This window comes from Hippocampus guttulatus, chromosome 2 (assembly GCF_054856545.1).
Source record: "Hippocampus guttulatus isolate MCC_2025c chromosome 2, RoL_Hgut_1.0, whole genome shotgun sequence".
Classification (NCBI taxonomy): domain Eukaryota; kingdom Metazoa; phylum Chordata; class Actinopteri; order Syngnathiformes; family Syngnathidae; genus Hippocampus; species Hippocampus guttulatus.
In genome coordinates this window covers 4,945,610-4,961,978 of record NC_141262.1, presented here as the reverse complement: position 1 = coordinate 4,961,978, position 16,369 = coordinate 4,945,610, and the positions used below count along the sequence as shown (strand labels likewise).

The 16,369-nt window shown below is 41.6% G+C and overlaps 1 protein-coding gene across 2 annotated transcripts in view; it reads left to right on the top strand.

Moving 5' to 3' along the window:
- The first annotated feature begins 873 nt into the window (after positions 1–873).
- fbxo38 (F-box protein 38) overlaps positions 874–16,369 on the top strand; it is a 28,424-nt gene continuing 12,928 nt past the window's right edge. For both annotated transcript variants that reach the window (XM_086132379.1, XM_086132371.1), the window contains exons 1-12: positions 874–1,012; positions 3,178–3,403; positions 3,628–3,761; positions 4,610–4,773; positions 7,073–7,238; positions 8,223–8,498; positions 10,227–10,320; positions 10,684–10,814; positions 13,332–13,502; positions 13,611–13,753; positions 13,941–14,184; positions 16,091–16,261. In XM_086132379.1, coding sequence (XP_085988505.1) covers positions 3,237–3,403; positions 3,628–3,761; positions 4,610–4,773; positions 7,073–7,238; positions 8,223–8,498; positions 10,227–10,320; positions 10,684–10,814; positions 13,332–13,502; positions 13,611–13,753; positions 13,941–14,184; positions 16,091–16,261 — 1,861 coding nt within the window. In that variant the 5' untranslated portion in view covers positions 874–1,012; positions 3,178–3,236. The remainder of the gene's footprint in view (positions 1,013–3,177; positions 3,404–3,627; positions 3,762–4,609; positions 4,774–7,072; positions 7,239–8,222; positions 8,499–10,226; positions 10,321–10,683; positions 10,815–13,331; positions 13,503–13,610; positions 13,754–13,940; positions 14,185–16,090; positions 16,262–16,369) is intronic.

Sequence of the window (16,369 nt, the reverse complement as noted above, 5' to 3'; positions counted from 1 at the left end):
CCTTCTCTCATGGTTCTTTTTTTTTTTTTTTTTTTTTGCCACCATCTAGTGAATGGGGAGTGAAATTGCATTCTTGTGATCTATTCTAACCCCTAAAGCAGGGGTGGGCAAACTTTTTGGCTCGGGGACCGCATTGACTTTTAAAATTTGACAGAAGGGCCAGGTCAGCACACGCTATGGTACATAAAAAAAACCCTGCATTTGTTGACAGTCCATATCAAACATCAACAGAACAAAAGCATGAACGTACTGTATTAATATACTTTTTTAAAAGACAACAGTGTTGTTGATGACCTATTTTAGCCTGTGCATTGCTGCAGATGGGTTGTGATCAGACCAGTAGAAGTAGAGCGATACAGAGGTCCGAGGTGGTCGATAAGATCCCCCCCCCCCCTGTGTTCTGCAACTTCAAGTCAATGCGCCACCTGGCGGTGAAATGCCTGTCATTACAAGTCCAATTGAAATGAATGCAATCATTCACATCGAACCTTAATTGTAGACCGACCTTTGGCGGGCCGGATTAAAAAGACCAACGGGCCGGATTCGGCCCGCGGGCCGTAGTTTGCCCACCCTGCCCTAAAGTGTTGTATGAACAAAATCAAATCATAAATTGAAAATAAGATTAATATGGGTTGAGTTGATACCACTGAGGACTCGCACAGAATTGCACGTGTCAGTAGCACGTGATGGTTCACGAAATAATTTTTAAGGGCTTGTCGTTAAATGTGTGGATTCCATGTTGATGACGTTTTACTGTCTACACTGTACAGTATATTATTACATAAATTTAGCGTGCGGTGTGGGGTTACCTACGAAGGGGCGGGGCCCGGCCGGGCGGGGCGGGGCGTGATGGGTCCCAAGTGATCGAGATCCAGGAAATGACAAGCGTCCACAGTCGCATGGGAAGTTAAATTGTGCTCACATTCGGCGAGTGATACGTACGAGCATCTCCGATATGCTCACGCGATGACTGAACAGCAATTTAACCGTGGGATGGATAGCAATAAATCCGGTATGTTGTGAAAATAATGCCAACGTGACACCGCTGAACTTAGGTCTTTGCGTGTGGCTACCAATTTTAGCTGTGGGTATGCTAACTAGTAGCTAGCTTTGACAAAGACCCTGGTTGATTTTGATCCGTAACATAAATTACCCTGACAGTTGTGGAAAATAGGGACATTCTCCGTTTGGTTTTGTTGGCCACGGTATGAAGCGATCTTTAAATGCCGTGTTCGTATGGTATACTATACTCTCTCTGTTCAGCAAGCGATTACGAGCAAGCCTTGGATTTTTGAGGCACACCTCAGCTATGCTTGAACATGTGTTTACGTTTGGTCGCGGATTTCCCACCATCGATTTTACTCCTTCAACTCTGGCGAAACGGCCCCAAACATCCGCCAAGTGACTTTGTTTAATTTGAAGGGGCTCTACCTTAATGCCGTGTTCTTTTGTATTGTATTTATTCTGTTATATTCGCAGACGTGATATGTCATTTGGCATGTTATATGTCGACTTGAAAAAGGGCACAGAACTTATTCCTTGACATATTCAACCTGGGCAGACGAGTGTTTATTACGATATCATGTACTACAACGTAGCAACCTACCAGAGACCTAAACCACCTCAAAATAATATTTGTTATTGCTGTGACTTAATGATATTTGAACTTGATAAAGCCACCTAAGCCCTAAATACCTTACACGCATTAAAATCATTTGAGGATAACTTGTTTGCTTTGGTGATGGATAGATTGACAGATGAGGTCAGACAGGAGTCTCCCTGGACTATGATGTTTGCAGATGACATTGTGATCTGTCGTGAGAGTAGGCAGCAGCTACAAGAAAACCTAGAAAGGTGGAGGTTTGCACTAGAGAGAAGAGGAATGAAGGTAAGACAGAGTACATGTGCATAAATGAAAGGGAGACCAGTGGAACGGTGAGGTTACAGGGAGCAGAGGTGGCAAAGGTACAGGAATTTAAGTACGTAGGATCAACAGTGTAGAACAGCGGAGACTGTGGAAGAGAAGTGAAGAATAGAGTGCAGGCAGGATGGAACAGCTGGAGAAAAGTGTCAGGAGTGATTTGTGTTAGAAGAGTGTCAGCTAAGGTGAAGGGAAAAGTTTACAGAACAGTTGTGAGACCAGCCATGATGTATGGTCTAGAGACACTAGCAATAGGCGAAAGACAGGAGGCAGAGTTAGAGGTGGCTGAGTTAAAGATGCTGAGATTCTCCTTAGGAGTGACAAGGATGGACAGGATCTGAAATGAGGTCATCAGAGGGACAACTCAGACAGGAAAGTTTGGAGAAAAAGTTAGAGAGGCCAGACTGAGATGGTTTGGAAATGTACAGCGGAGGGACAGTGGATACATTGGTAGGAGAATGTTAGAGATGGAGCTACCATGTAGGAGACAGAGAGAAAGGCCAAAGAGGAGATTCATGGATGCCGTGAGGGAAGACATGCAGGTAGTTGGAGTCAGAGTAGAGGATGCAGAGAACAGAGAAAGATGGCAATTAATGACTCGCTGTGGCAACCCCTGAAAAGGGACAAGCCGAAAGGAGAAGAAGAAGGAAAGATGGAAAAAATTGGCAGAATCAAATGTACAGTTAAAATCAAAATGTAAACAACACTTGGAGATTCTTCAACTCAGTCAGCGCTATTTTTCACCTCAATAAATATTGTTGAACCATTAGTTCACCATTAAATTCTTGGTACCGAAAGAGGGAAAAACAAACAGAACACCAGATGGAAAACTAGTCAAACTTGATGCCCAAATAAATCTATTCACACTAAACGTACTCAACAAATAAATGCAGATTTAAAAAAAATACTATTTGTTGGAAGGCCTTTACAAAGAGCACATTCCCAATTGTACTGTAAAGGCGTCCACGTTAATCCTTGTGGCAACTGGAAAAATATCCACTATGTGACGACCGCTGGCCATTACACCTACACAAGCTAGAAATGAGCTGTCGATCTCTTTTGCATTTGCGACTTCTGTCTGCATGAACACATGCATCGTGCCAGGTCCAATACTATTACCCATTTCGTGAAACGATTGTACTGAAACTGAGCACTTTTTGAAATGGTTTATTATATAATAGGGAAAATAAGTGCACTATTGTCTCTGCGTCTGTCACCTTTACCCATTAACTTTGTATTCTTCTTTAATTTGCTAGTTAGAACTTGGAGTGCTGCCTGAGAAATAATCTTCAGGCTGTGGAAGGGAAGAAATCAAATGCCTTTGAGACTTACCAGAAACATTGAAGAAATGGGTCCCAGGAAGAAGACCTTGAAACTTCAACCCTTAGGGGCCAACTGTGGATGGGAAGTGCCTCTGAGGCCAAATGAGCCCAAAGACTACATCAATGAACTGTCCCATGAAGTTCTCTGTCATATATTCAGGTAGGCTTCCTTTTCAGTTAAAACGGGGATGAGTTTAAAAGTGTTCCCATTTAACAATTCATGCTTTGTGAAAATCATCAATGATTGTGCTTGGTGAGCTGAATGATGAGCAGCTTTAGGTTTGGTTATTTGTTATGCAGTGTTTGTAAATTGAATCATTGCCAGTTGTTGTTGATCTTGTTCAATCTTTGCCCTAAATTCAAAAGAAATCAAATGTTTTCCAGGTACCTTCCTATGAAGGACATCATATGCATGGAGTGTCTGTCCAGAAAGCTCAGAGAAGCTGTCACCCTCTACTTGCGAGTGATCAAAGTAGTGGATCTTTGTGCTGGTCACTGGTGGGAATATATGCCCTCAGGTAAGCCCCTCCATGCCAAGTCATAAGAGGAATGTTCGTTTGAATAGTAGGAAGTACAAATTCAAATGAAGTTGGGACTCTTGTGTTAATCAGAAATAAAACAGAATATGATGATTTGCTGATCGTGTTCAACCTATATTTCATCGAATACACTACTACAAAGACCGAATATTTCATGTTAAAACTGACAAACGCTATTGTTTTTAGCAAATAATCATTCACTTAGAATTTTCTGGCTCCAGCACATTCCAAAAAGCTGGAACAGAGGGCAAAAAAAAGAAATTGGAGGAATGCTCTGTTTGAAATATCCCACAGGTGAACAGGCTAACTGGGAAGAAGTGTGTCCCGTGATTGGGTGTAAAGATGGGGCGAGAGGTTTACCTCTTTGTAAACAACTGCGCGAGGAAATAGTCGAACAGTTTAGAGGCAATGTTCCCTCAACGTACAGTTGTAAGGAATTTTGAGATGTCATCATCTAATGTTCACAATATCAAAATTGCCTTCAAAATAATGCCGGTGGTTGAGTCGTAGCAGATTTTAGTGGAGTAAAAATCTTCAGTTTCTATCTTGCTGCGACTGTACAAAACCTTTGAAAATATATCTTCAAAAATATCGTCCTGGGAACGGGGAACCTTGAACGGTATGTTTTGCTTGTGAAATGGACAGAAACGCAACAGACACAAAAAAAATGTTCAAAGAATCTTGAGTGTGTCTGATATTTCAAACTGCTTATCCCAAAACCTTCACCAGTTTGTCCATTAGTAAAGTGCAGTCGGTATTACGAAACAGGCAAGAAGCTTGTGAAAAGAATTCAAAAGGTTTTCACGAATTGTCTTTATTTGCTTCAGGTTTTACAGATAGCAGTTTCTTGCTTCTTTTGAAGAAGATGCCTGACCTGGAGCAACTATATGGCCTCCACCCCAGATACCTCGAGAGGAGACGAGTCCGAGGCTGCGAGGCGTTCAGTATACCTGGTGTGGTGGAGGCACTCCAAGCCTGTCCCAGTCTGTTGGTCAGTATGCACTATGCAGCCTGTTGACTGTGACTAACCCCGACAACTGGTGCCACTGCCACTCTCTAATTTGCCTAAACCAGGGGTGTGAAACTCATTTTTGTCGCAGGCCACTTTGGAGTGACATCTTCCCTCCGAGGGCCATTACTACCGTGAAACTGAATAAATGTTTAATCATCCCATCGTATTATTACTTGTACACAAAAAATCAAATTGATGGATTAATAGTTTTCAAATCAGTCAACTGTTTGTTTGATGTTTGTGCAATTATTGTCTAAGTGAGTGTAAACAGGGTAAAAAAAAACGTATTTCAAAGTTTCACCGTTATTTATGACACATGACAATTTGACATTTCGGTCCAGATTTCAGCAAGGATCATGGAAGTTGACACACATGATTTGCTTTCGCGGGCCACATAAAATGACGTGACGGGCCGGATCTGGCCCCCGAGCTTAGAGTTTGACACTGAGGCCTAAACCGATGGTGTAACATTTATTTTTGGGATTGCTTAAGGCAGGGGTGCCCATTACGTCGATCCTGATCTACTGGTAGATAGATCTAAGACAGGTCCCAAGTAGATCCGAGGAGTATTGAGGAGAAAAAAAACAAACAACCATTTGTGTGTCTTTGTACATGTTAGTAATATATTTTTTGTGTTAATTTACGCTGCACCCTAATCATCCTATCAGTCTCATTCTCACAAAAAAAATATTTAAAAAATAAAATAAAGCAGGTAAATCTTGAATTTACGGTGGCGCGTGATTACGTCACCGGAAGTTGTTTGTGCTCAGCAGTCTGCAATTGCAGCTTGTGATCAGAGCTGTTGCGCTCTATCTTTTATCGTCATTATTCTCATTCAGAGTTTGCTTCGTGTACAATTCACCGAGGGCACGGAAAAAGAATAGGAATCTAGGAGGGCCCAGGGAAGTACTTTAAAACGGTACGTGTGAGCTACGATAGTTAACAGGCTGCAAAAGTGCATCGCATGCCTCAGTTTCAGGCTGTTTCTCATCATGGCGCGCGCGCGTGTGTGCGTGTGTGTGCGCGCGCGTGCCGGTAAGGGTAGATCCCGGTAGGTTAGTTGATCGAAAAGTAGATCTTCGGTCCAAAAAGTTTGGGCACCCCTGGCTTAAGGTATGTTAACTAAAGTTCTTACACAGCTATAAGGGTGTGACATATTCATGTCAATAAATAAAAAAATATCCTGACAAACGTGTCTAGTCATAACCATAATACCGTATTGGCCCGAATATAAGACAGTGTTTTTTGCATTGATAAGACTAAAAAAGTGGGGGTCGTTTTATATTCGGGGTCTAGATATTATACCCATTCAAGACGCTAGATGGCGCCAGATATCAATGAAGCGAATGCTGAACTTGACGCCCAGGCCAGTGGGCGTGAACCCCTGCCACCAAGAATAAAAATAAAAATAGCTGTAGCACGAAGAAGAAAAAATAAAAAATAGCGGTAAGAAGGAAAAGAGAAGAAAATAATAGAAGCGATAACAAAAAATGGAGAAACGTAGTGACAATCTGGAGAAAAGTGGGTCGAAGTTATGATGTAATTTACATTTCAAAAACCAGAAGCCATTCAGTTACGAATGTGTTTGCATTTTAGATTTGAATGAGGCAAAATAACATGTGTTTTCTCTCAAATATATTGTTATAATCATTTGTTTCAGATGTACTGTAATTGTCTTCTGTATAAAAATTAATTTGGTGTTCAAAAAGTCATTTTTCAAACTTGAGTCTTGAAAAAGAGGGGGGTCGTCTTATCATCAGGACCGTCTTATATTCGGGCCAATACGGTAGTGTATGTGTTTTATATTTACTCCGCAGTCGTGAGTTGTATTCCTCCTCTTCTATAGTTAGCGCCTTCTTTTTTTCCTCAGTTGTTTGCTTTTGTGGCACGCACTGAATGGAAGAAACCGAAATATAACTGCGATGCTCATATAAGCCAAATACAACACGAACAGCGATTGAAATGTCAAGCAATAGAGACACATTGCTAATTTCATCATGGTTTATTGACCATAAGGCGCTTCATTTTTAGTTATAAGAAGGTGGAAAAAAAACTAAAGGTTTAATCGAGATAAGGATTTGAAAAGCCAGAGGTGAGAAACATCGTAGTTTTACATTGTCCAATTCTACGAAGGTTTATCAGCATGATGAGAAGCGGTGGTAGCTTGCCCAGGGTGGGCTGCATGATGCACTTGCTATATATGGTTAGAAAAGCCCTTTGGTTCTAAATTTTAAATACAACAATATACAATACATACGAGTGTTTCACTGTTTTTCAGGGTGTCGAGACATCCCACCTTGAGCTGGTGGAAGCCATTTGGAACTACATGCCACAGGTTCACATACTCGGGAAGTTTCGCAATCGTAACGGAGCGTTCCCGATTCCTGCTGAGAATAAATTGATCATCCCCATTACTGCAAAAATTCAGACACTTCACCTTGTGGGTGAGTATTTGGTTCCACAACAATGTTCTCGTAAAACAGTTTGCCAAAATGACTGATACTGCAGTAAAATATACAATACAATGATGTCGTACACGTCAACAACAAGCAATGCTTGAAAGTGCACAAGTAGTTGTAGCGTCTGTGGATGAGTAACAGAACACTCAAACCGAAAGAATAGTTAAATTCTCCAGTCCCATTTAAATCCGCTTCAAGCCCAAGCGCTGACTCCCAGTTCCATATAGACATCCACACTGCGCGCCGACGCCCCTCTCTCCTCATCCTCGGCTACACCAGCCAATCCATCCAGCCGCACCAACGCAGACTGTCCAACAGCATCGACATCTTCGCTGAACAAAGCGAGCCTGTGGAAAATGTTTCCCATTACAGGCCCAAAAACACAGCTGTCAAGTCGCAATAGTCTAATGACACCCACATTACCCCCCATGAAAATCAGTGTGCATGCTGCGGAGAAAGTGCAACCATGAAGCACAGATTTTTTTTCTCTATATCCTTCGATAAATGTCAGGACCAAAATGCTGAAAACAGTCCACAGCAAGTCCACACAAAGAACAACAAACACCATATGACACTGCCCACTCATCTTGAAAATATACATTAGGCCAGAAGTTGATGGTGTGTCTCACATGCATTTGTGCTGCTATATCTCCCAAGTCTTATTTAAAAAAAAATAATAATAATAATAACACATAAGAAAAAGTGTAAATCCCAATTTTGATAAGCACCCAACCAATTTCTACTCCTTCCATGCGTATATTAATTGCCCTCTTCACTCAATTGCGTGATGAAGGGAGAAGGAATACAATCCTAAGTAAATAAAGAAAAGAGAAACAATATAATCATTCTTCTGTTTCTCATCCAAGATTTGGGAAAAGGGCTTTTTGCAAGAGATTTTCTGCATCTTTAATGGTCAAAAATATCCCGTTACTGTACTGGTGTATTTGACTATTTCTTTGGTTTTTATAGGTGTAAATGTCCCAGAGATCCCTTGTGTGTCCATGCTGCGCCACCTTTACCTAAAGTGGGTCCGTCTCACCAAACCTCAGCCATTTAAAGAGTTCCTCTGTGTCAGCCTGAGATCGTTTGTCATGCGGAACTGTGCAGGTCCAACCAACTCCCTCAAATATGTTCCCCTGGTTACTGGTTTAGCTTCAGCCCGAAATCTCGAGCAGCTGGAGTTGGTGAGAGTACCCTTCCTTGGAGGGCTCATACAACATGTGGTGGAGGACAGTTGGAGATCAGGTAGGGAAACGACGCACGCTTCCACAAACTGCAATATCATGAAATCCAGGTCACTCATTTGGTTGATGCTTTTAGTGCGCTCTTAATTGAACAATATGGCATTATTGTGGGTTCCTTGCAGTGGTGTTCTAACTGCACTGTATCGTCATAGGAGTTACATCTGAGAGTCAAAACGATTGAGAATAGCTCTCAGTATGATGTTGTATTGGACATAATCATGTCGTGCCAGTGATCATACCTGTATGTAGTAGTTTATCAGTATAAATACCACCAAAAGAAACCTGGACAGGGACAAATCCAGGATTTTTCCCTCTCTCGGGCCTAAAGGGGGGCTTGATCAAAACAGAGGGGTCTGAGAAAATAATTTGTAAATTTATTTCCAGAATATAGTAGAGATAGCTTAGCGAACTTTGACTTCAATTGCTGATGCCTATGATGCAAAGGGTCTCCATTATCATGGAAGTACCTTAGGGCCATAGAAATACTTTGAAGTCATCTCCCCACCGGTTCACAATGTCCCAACTCAAGGTCAGCAGCTCCCCATCCCCAATCTACACAGCATTGTTGGGACGCTGCTTCGACCTCCTTAGATGGCGGATGGTGGATCCGGAAGTAATTCTCCATGGGCTCATCAAACTCCTGTCGTGCTTGAATTTTTACCTCGGTGAACACCAAAGCTGCATTCCACTTGGCCAGTTGGTACCTCTCAACTACCTCCGGAGTCTCGTAGACTAAAAACAACAGATAAGATTCCCCCTTCAGCTTGACAGCATCCATCTCCGCTGGTGATGGATGCTTGATATATTATAAATTCTTTTGCTCAGGTCATGTTCAGTAAAACATACATGATACATGAACATACATTCTTAATGTAAATCTTCATATTTTTACTAATGCACCAAGTCAGAGCAAGAAGCTTCAACTATTTGCAGCACCGCATCTCCTGAGAATGTCCTCCATGTGAAAGAAAATTTGGTACTGCTCTAAATCTTTCACTGATTCGAAAATCAAACAATGTGAATCGATAGCCAACTCTAGTGGTTGTGCGAATTGATTTGCAAAGGCTGCTCCTTCCTGGGTGAAATCTTACACTACCTCGGATGACTAATATCCAGAAGTAATAGCACTATTTAAATGCTAGTCGAAAATGTTTACGTTTTTAAAGGAAAAGAGAAGTATAGTCATTGCAATGACAGAATTCGCATCGGGAAATGTGCATAATTGGCGGCCCGATTGTCATGTTAAGGGAAAAAAGGGGTGGTGAATAAAACTTAAAATCTATTTTGTTGGATTACTTTCCCTCCAAAATGTATACTTTGACACTAAATGTGCTATTGTAGCGAAAAGTATGAGCTCGCGAGTATCTTTGGCGAATTGGCTGCCATTCTTGAAAAAATAAAAATAAAAACGCTCTATTTCCAATGCGAAATGTCATAAATACCTTTGTACAACCTCAAGGTACTCCCATAACTAAAGAGTACCATTGCATAATGGCTTGAAGTCAAAGGCCAATTTTTTTCAGAGCTTAACCTCTCTACTAATAGAAACAAAAATCCTAAAGGGGCTTACCGGGCCTACACAGAGTTCAGTGCTGCCATCCCTGAAGCAGGGGTATGACACAGCATTTGTCGGGTAATGCAAGTTAACACCATCGGAAGGAAAACTGTTTTTTTCTGTTTTGACAGTCAGTATTTGGAAAACAAAGGTGATTCTGATGTGTCATTGCAGGAGGATTTCGGAACCTCCACACCATTGTGTTTGGAGCTTGTAAAAACGCCCTGGAAGTGGACTTGGGCTACCTGGTCATCACTGCTGCTCGCAGGTCCTTAGTCAGTAGTCACACACTGAACAGAATAAACCAGGGGTGGGCAAACTTTTTGGCTCGGTGTCCGCATTGACTTTTAAAATTTGACAGAAGGGCCAAGTCAGCACAAGCTATGGTACATAAAAAAAACCTGCGGGCCGTAGTTTTCCCACCTCTGGAATAAACCCTTGTCAATACTGTACACAGCATGAGTTCCATCTGGACAACAGTCAAGAGTTTAGTTTGGAACAAGTCTGATATTGATTTGCCTGGTTTGCAAATACAGTCATGTGTGAAACATCAAAGGACATTTGTGATGTGAAAAATCTACAACTGAACCCTAAATACAGTATTTCCCCACCTCACACTGTGTTTTAACAGACTGCACGAGCTGCGTATCCAGCCATCCTTGACTAAAGATGGAGTGTTCTCAGCTCTCAAGATGGCTGAACTAGAGTTTCCTCAGTTTGATACCCTTCATCTTGGATATGTGGATGAATTCCTGCTCCAATGTCAGTTCATGCTTTTGAAGGTCTTCTTCATTCTCAGATTTCAAATGCGAATAGAATTATATTTTTCCTTTTATGCCAAAAGGTGGCAACATGGTGGCGGCTGTGGCAAATGGTAGTAGCGGTGTTAGGGAGGGGCCAGCCAGACAGCCTCCTCAGCCAGGATGCTCTGCACCTCGCACCTGAGGCTCGCCAGCTCACCACCCACCTGTAGCTCATCAGATCATTTGGGTGATGAGCTGGCGAGCCTCAGGTGCGAGGTGCAGAGCACCCTGGCTGAGGAGGCTGTCTGGCTGGCCCCTCCCTAACAAGCGGGGGCTCAGTGGAAGAGTGCTCATTTCCCAACCCAGAGGTTGGTGGTTCGGTCCTCGGCCGTTGCGACCATGTTGAAGTGTCCTTGAGCAAGATACTGAATCCCCAGTTGCTTTTGATGTTATGTCATCAGTAGGTGAATTAGCAGTGTGAAGCGCTTTGAGTACCCGTGCTATACAAGTGACAAACCATTTACAAGCTGCCCCCCTCCACCCCCATTTTTACTACTCCCATCAGAAAAATGGGAACATGTTTAGCACAAATGTGTTCAAACCAGGACATATGTTTGAAGAAACACGACCAGAATATAAAGGTTTAATAAACATTGTGCCAAAACTTAAAACATACAGATTATGTACACGTGGGCAACATTTTTTGGTCACAGAAATGACTTGAATTGCACAAAAGTAATAATGAATAATACATTAATGAAAATTTGAAGTTTAAAATGTCCAAATCAAACATAGCTTTTGAATTGTGGTTCAACAGATTCATTGGAAGAAAAAAAAAAGCACTCATGAGACAGGCCTGGACGCAAATGATTGTACCCTAATTTACTGTTTAGTTGCACAACCTTTTTGAGGCTCCAATCAAATTATTTGTCACTTTCAATGAGAGTTGTGCGCAGCTCAGCAGGTATTTTGGTCCATTCTTCATGAGCATCAGGTTTGAAGGCTGCTTTCTCCAGATGGCGGTGTCAGCTCTTTCCACAGATGTTCAATAGGATTTGGATCAATGCTCATAGAAGGTCACTTCAGAATAGGAATAGAGCAAACTCTTCGCCATTCTTGTGTGTTTCTTTCGAGAATACTTTGATAGTCTTGGGATTTCATTGTACCCAATACAGATTAAAGACACCTCGTGCCAGAAGGAGCAGACCAGCCCCATGCTCTTGGTATGCTTCATTTCTACATCCAAGATCAAAGAGCTGATGTGCCTTGCCAAACAGTTTCTCCCCCAGAAGCTTTGTGGCTTGCCAACATGCACTTTGCCAAAGTCCAGTCTTACTTTTCTTAAACTGTGGTGTCCTCCTTGGTCGTTTGCCAACAACTCAAATGATGACAGATGATGCCATCTGATCCTGATATACCTTGTAACCCTAATCCTCCCCTCTTATTTCTCTGGGGCTCTTTTGTTTCCATCCATATTATCCGTCTCATGAATTTGTCATCAATTTTCCCCCCGTGGCTATATCCAGGGAGTCAAGCAACAGCCCTGTGCATCTTCTGAATATTATCTGCAACTCTAGTCATAGGAACATCAAGGTGCTTGGAGATGGACTTGTAAGCCTTTATCTTTAACACACTTGTCTACAACTCTCTTTCGAATCACCTGAGACTACTCTCGGTTTTGCTTCCTCTGCTCCATGTTTTGATATGGTATACACCATGTCACCACACAGCACAGTCATGACTTGTAACCCGTTAAATACACTGACTGACACGTTTGAAGACTCCTGTGATGCTAATTAGAGGACACATATTGGTTGACCCAAAGGTGATTTTTTTTTCTTCCCCAAGGATACCATTATTTTATTCAGTTCAATTTTGTTCCGGACTCAGGGTCCGGAACAAAATTGAAAAACGGACACATACAAACAGTTACACATTAAAAAGACATCCATACCGGTGTTTCCACATCTTTGACTGCACTAAATATTTGTGAGTGACGCCTAAGTTTCATTTTAGACTTTGCCAGCCTACAAATAAACCCGCACATTAGACTTGGTGGTACATCTTGCAAAGTGTTCACATCTCAGTGGCACGTGTCCTTTGAGGCCTTCTTGAGAGAACCCACAGAGCATCATGATAGGCCACTTACAGCCTTTGCGTAATGGCTCTTTTGTATTGAATCCAGAGGCTCTCTCCAGAGGTGTACAATGTGGTTTAAAAAGAGTCAAATTTACATCATCAGCACATGAACCAAACAGACCCCATCATTTTTGTCTAGGTCAGTGTCATGAGTTTTTAAAAATATATATTTTGTTTCCCCACAATTCAAAAAAAAGTGTCAGATTTTCATTGGTTAATATTCATAAGCCATTTTTAATTACTTCTTTTATCATATTCAAATTATTTCCGTGACCTGTGTGGGATGTTTTGTTTTATCACCTGAGGGGTTCCAACAGTTTTGTCACATGTATATTCTTTGTTCTTTTTTTTTTTTTTTTTCCCTGTAATTGAAATTAGCTTGTGTCGTCAAATATAGGTAAGATGAGTCATTCAGAGCTGGTGAAGTATGGTCTGGCCGATGTTGTAGAGAACCCCGGCATCATCACTGATATCGGAATTAAAGTGGTGAATGAGGTGTTCAGTAATATAAAGTACCTGCTCATCTACAATTGCCCTCACCTTCACAACCCTCACCATTGGATTACAGGTAAATACGCAGTTTTCTGAGAAACTTTCCTTACAGAGGCATACACATTAGTCTATGAATTAATTAGTCCTGGAAAACACCCTGTGCTACTACGTTTTGTATCCTCAGATCAGTCCAGATGGAGCCGACTTGTTGACCTCACACTGGTACGCTGTCACGCGATCAAATTGGAGTCCTTCTCCCAGTTCATCGAAGCATTGCCGAGTTTAGAGTTCATATGTCTGGACCAGATGTTTCGAGAACCACCAAAGGTAATTCCCCTCCATAAATAAATATTTACACTCACCTAATCTTCCTGCTTTAACTTGTCATGGTGCAAATGTGGGCTTGTAATTAGTCAGTATATGCATACTGTACAACAGAAATGATGGCATTGAATGTGTATTATCATTTTGGTCTCCTTGATGAAACACACTTGCATATGTTGATTGTTGTCAGGGCTGTGCCAGAGTGGGCTTGAGTGCAGGAACTGGTATTGGTGTGTCCTCGGCTCTGGTCAGCAACCAGAACTCAAACAATGACAACAACAATAACAACCACCACCACCACAACAACGAGGCCAATTTGCCTCCTCCGCCTCCTGCACACCCACCCCCTCCACCTCCCCCTCCTCCTCCCCCTCCACCACCACCTCCACCGCCACCTGTTTACAACATCCAAAGACAACAGCAGCAGCGTAATGGTAAGTCCCATCAGCATTCCCTGTAAGTGGAAGAGCAGTTATAAAACTCGTATAATGGTTTAACAACTTACTAGACTCTTTTGTATTGGGGCATGCAGTTGCTGTTTCAGTTTTGGACCACATTTTCAAGATTTAGGACATATCAGGAGATTTTCAAGAAGTACTTGAGTTCTGCCGGGCCTCTCTAGTAGAATTTTCAAAAATATAGTTTCAGCTGTATTTTTACAAATATAGTCCTTGTCAGGCTGAACAGTCAATCAAATTAAAATCAATATTGCAATGTTGTGCAATGCAATGCCAAAGAATGCAGTTTTCAAACCGCAAAGGCTGCAATAAAAAAAAAATCAATAAGAATACTCATAATAATAGAAAAGCCCCATCTGCAGTTGGTCGGCTTTATTTTATATTCTGAATGTTTTTTTAAAAAATTATTTATTGATATGCTGTCGTGTCTGGATACGTTAAGTACTTAAGTGCCTGCCACATTTTTACATATTGTTTCAGAAACAAGAAAGAAAGTGATAAAGCCACAGATTTGTTTGCATTATTGTTAAAATCTGATTTAAGACTTAATGACTTATGTTTCTGCCACACTTGTTGAGTAGAATTTTGTGAAGTTGTCCTTGTGAACGCTTAAAAAAGACTGCAAGTCAAAGTGCTTCATAAGTTAACACGTTGATTTGAAGTAGACGAATATATTCGGATATAGAGAGATGAGATATATAAGATGAATAAAGTCTTTGGTATTCGTTCATGGTTTATTAGTCCCTCGCTGCAATGTCAAAGCATGTCTTTGTCAGGGATGGGCAACTTAAGTTATGGTGCGAGCCACAGTTTTCCATCAGCGCTTCTGAGCGCCCACACAACACTACCCACGTTTGAACCAGATATATTACAGAAATGTAATGTTAAGTTTGGTGTGAATACTGTATTTTCCACACTCTAAGACACACACCTAAAAGCATTTAATTTTCTCAAAAGCTGACACTGCGCATTATAATCTGACGCGTCTTTTATATGGATCAATATTCTGATTTCTTGGACGTGGCATTTTAAACGTGCTGTAAAGCGCTTTGTTACTCTCACGGTTGTGAGAGCACAGTATAAATGAAGGTGGAGTGTATTGGATTGTATTCCCTTGAGTGTAGCCATCTAGTGAATGCATAACGCAACCTCAGCCACTATTGTAGCTTCTATTCGATGCGCCTTATAATGTGGTGCGCCCTAGTTTTAAAATAGGCCACTCATTGATGGTGTGCGGTGTGCCTTATACTCCGAAGCGCCTTATGGTGCGGAAAATACAAAACTTATTTTTTTCTCTTTTGAATTCATTGAGGAGCCACTCAGAGTGTGTTACCCATTCCGCTGGTCTATGTGAAACCAGTCTGTGGCACAAAAAGGGGGTTGGGGACCCCTCATTTTGTGCACCAAAGGCTGGGTCCATTTTTTTATTGATGGACCCCCAAACATGCATTCAGCCCTGAGTACAATATTCTGAGAAAATAATTGTTAAACCCAAAAAGAAAACAAGAGCCAGTGTAGCAAGAATAGCCCACACGCCCTGACCGCACAATACTTGCTACATAGGGCATTTTTAAATTGAACGTGTGCGTGATCTTTTTTATGGATTTCATTAGCATGCCCTAATCTCGGGACAAATTAATACTTAGATGATTTGAAGACATCCTCCACTTGTTAGTGAATCAAGCCCCTTTGGTGTTTTGTTAATTCACATCTTATGTATGTTGAGTGTTTCAAATATCTGGACAGGAGAATACACATATTTGGAAAGCTTGCTTAAAAAAAGGACTTGGGCGTAAATGGGAAAATATGGGCCCAAGTTCTTCCAAAGGGGCCAATTAAAGTGGAACTGCAAAACATAACTTGTTGTAATATGTTCTCACAGCACCAGTGGAGGTCAACGGGATAGAGGATGACGAGAAGAACATGCAGGCAGAGCTACAAATGGACATCAAAGGTGCTGATGTGGCCGTAGCAGCAGATTGTGATGAGGTTGCAGGACCCAGTTATCCTGCTGCTTCACCACAGCCTCCTCATGGCGATGAAGAACAAGCAGGTTAGAATGGACTATGTTTTTTGGTCATTAGGCAGATTTTGTGGGGGGGGGGGGGGGGGGGGTTATGTTGAAGTATTATTCATTGTTAGTGATTCATTAAGTATTCAT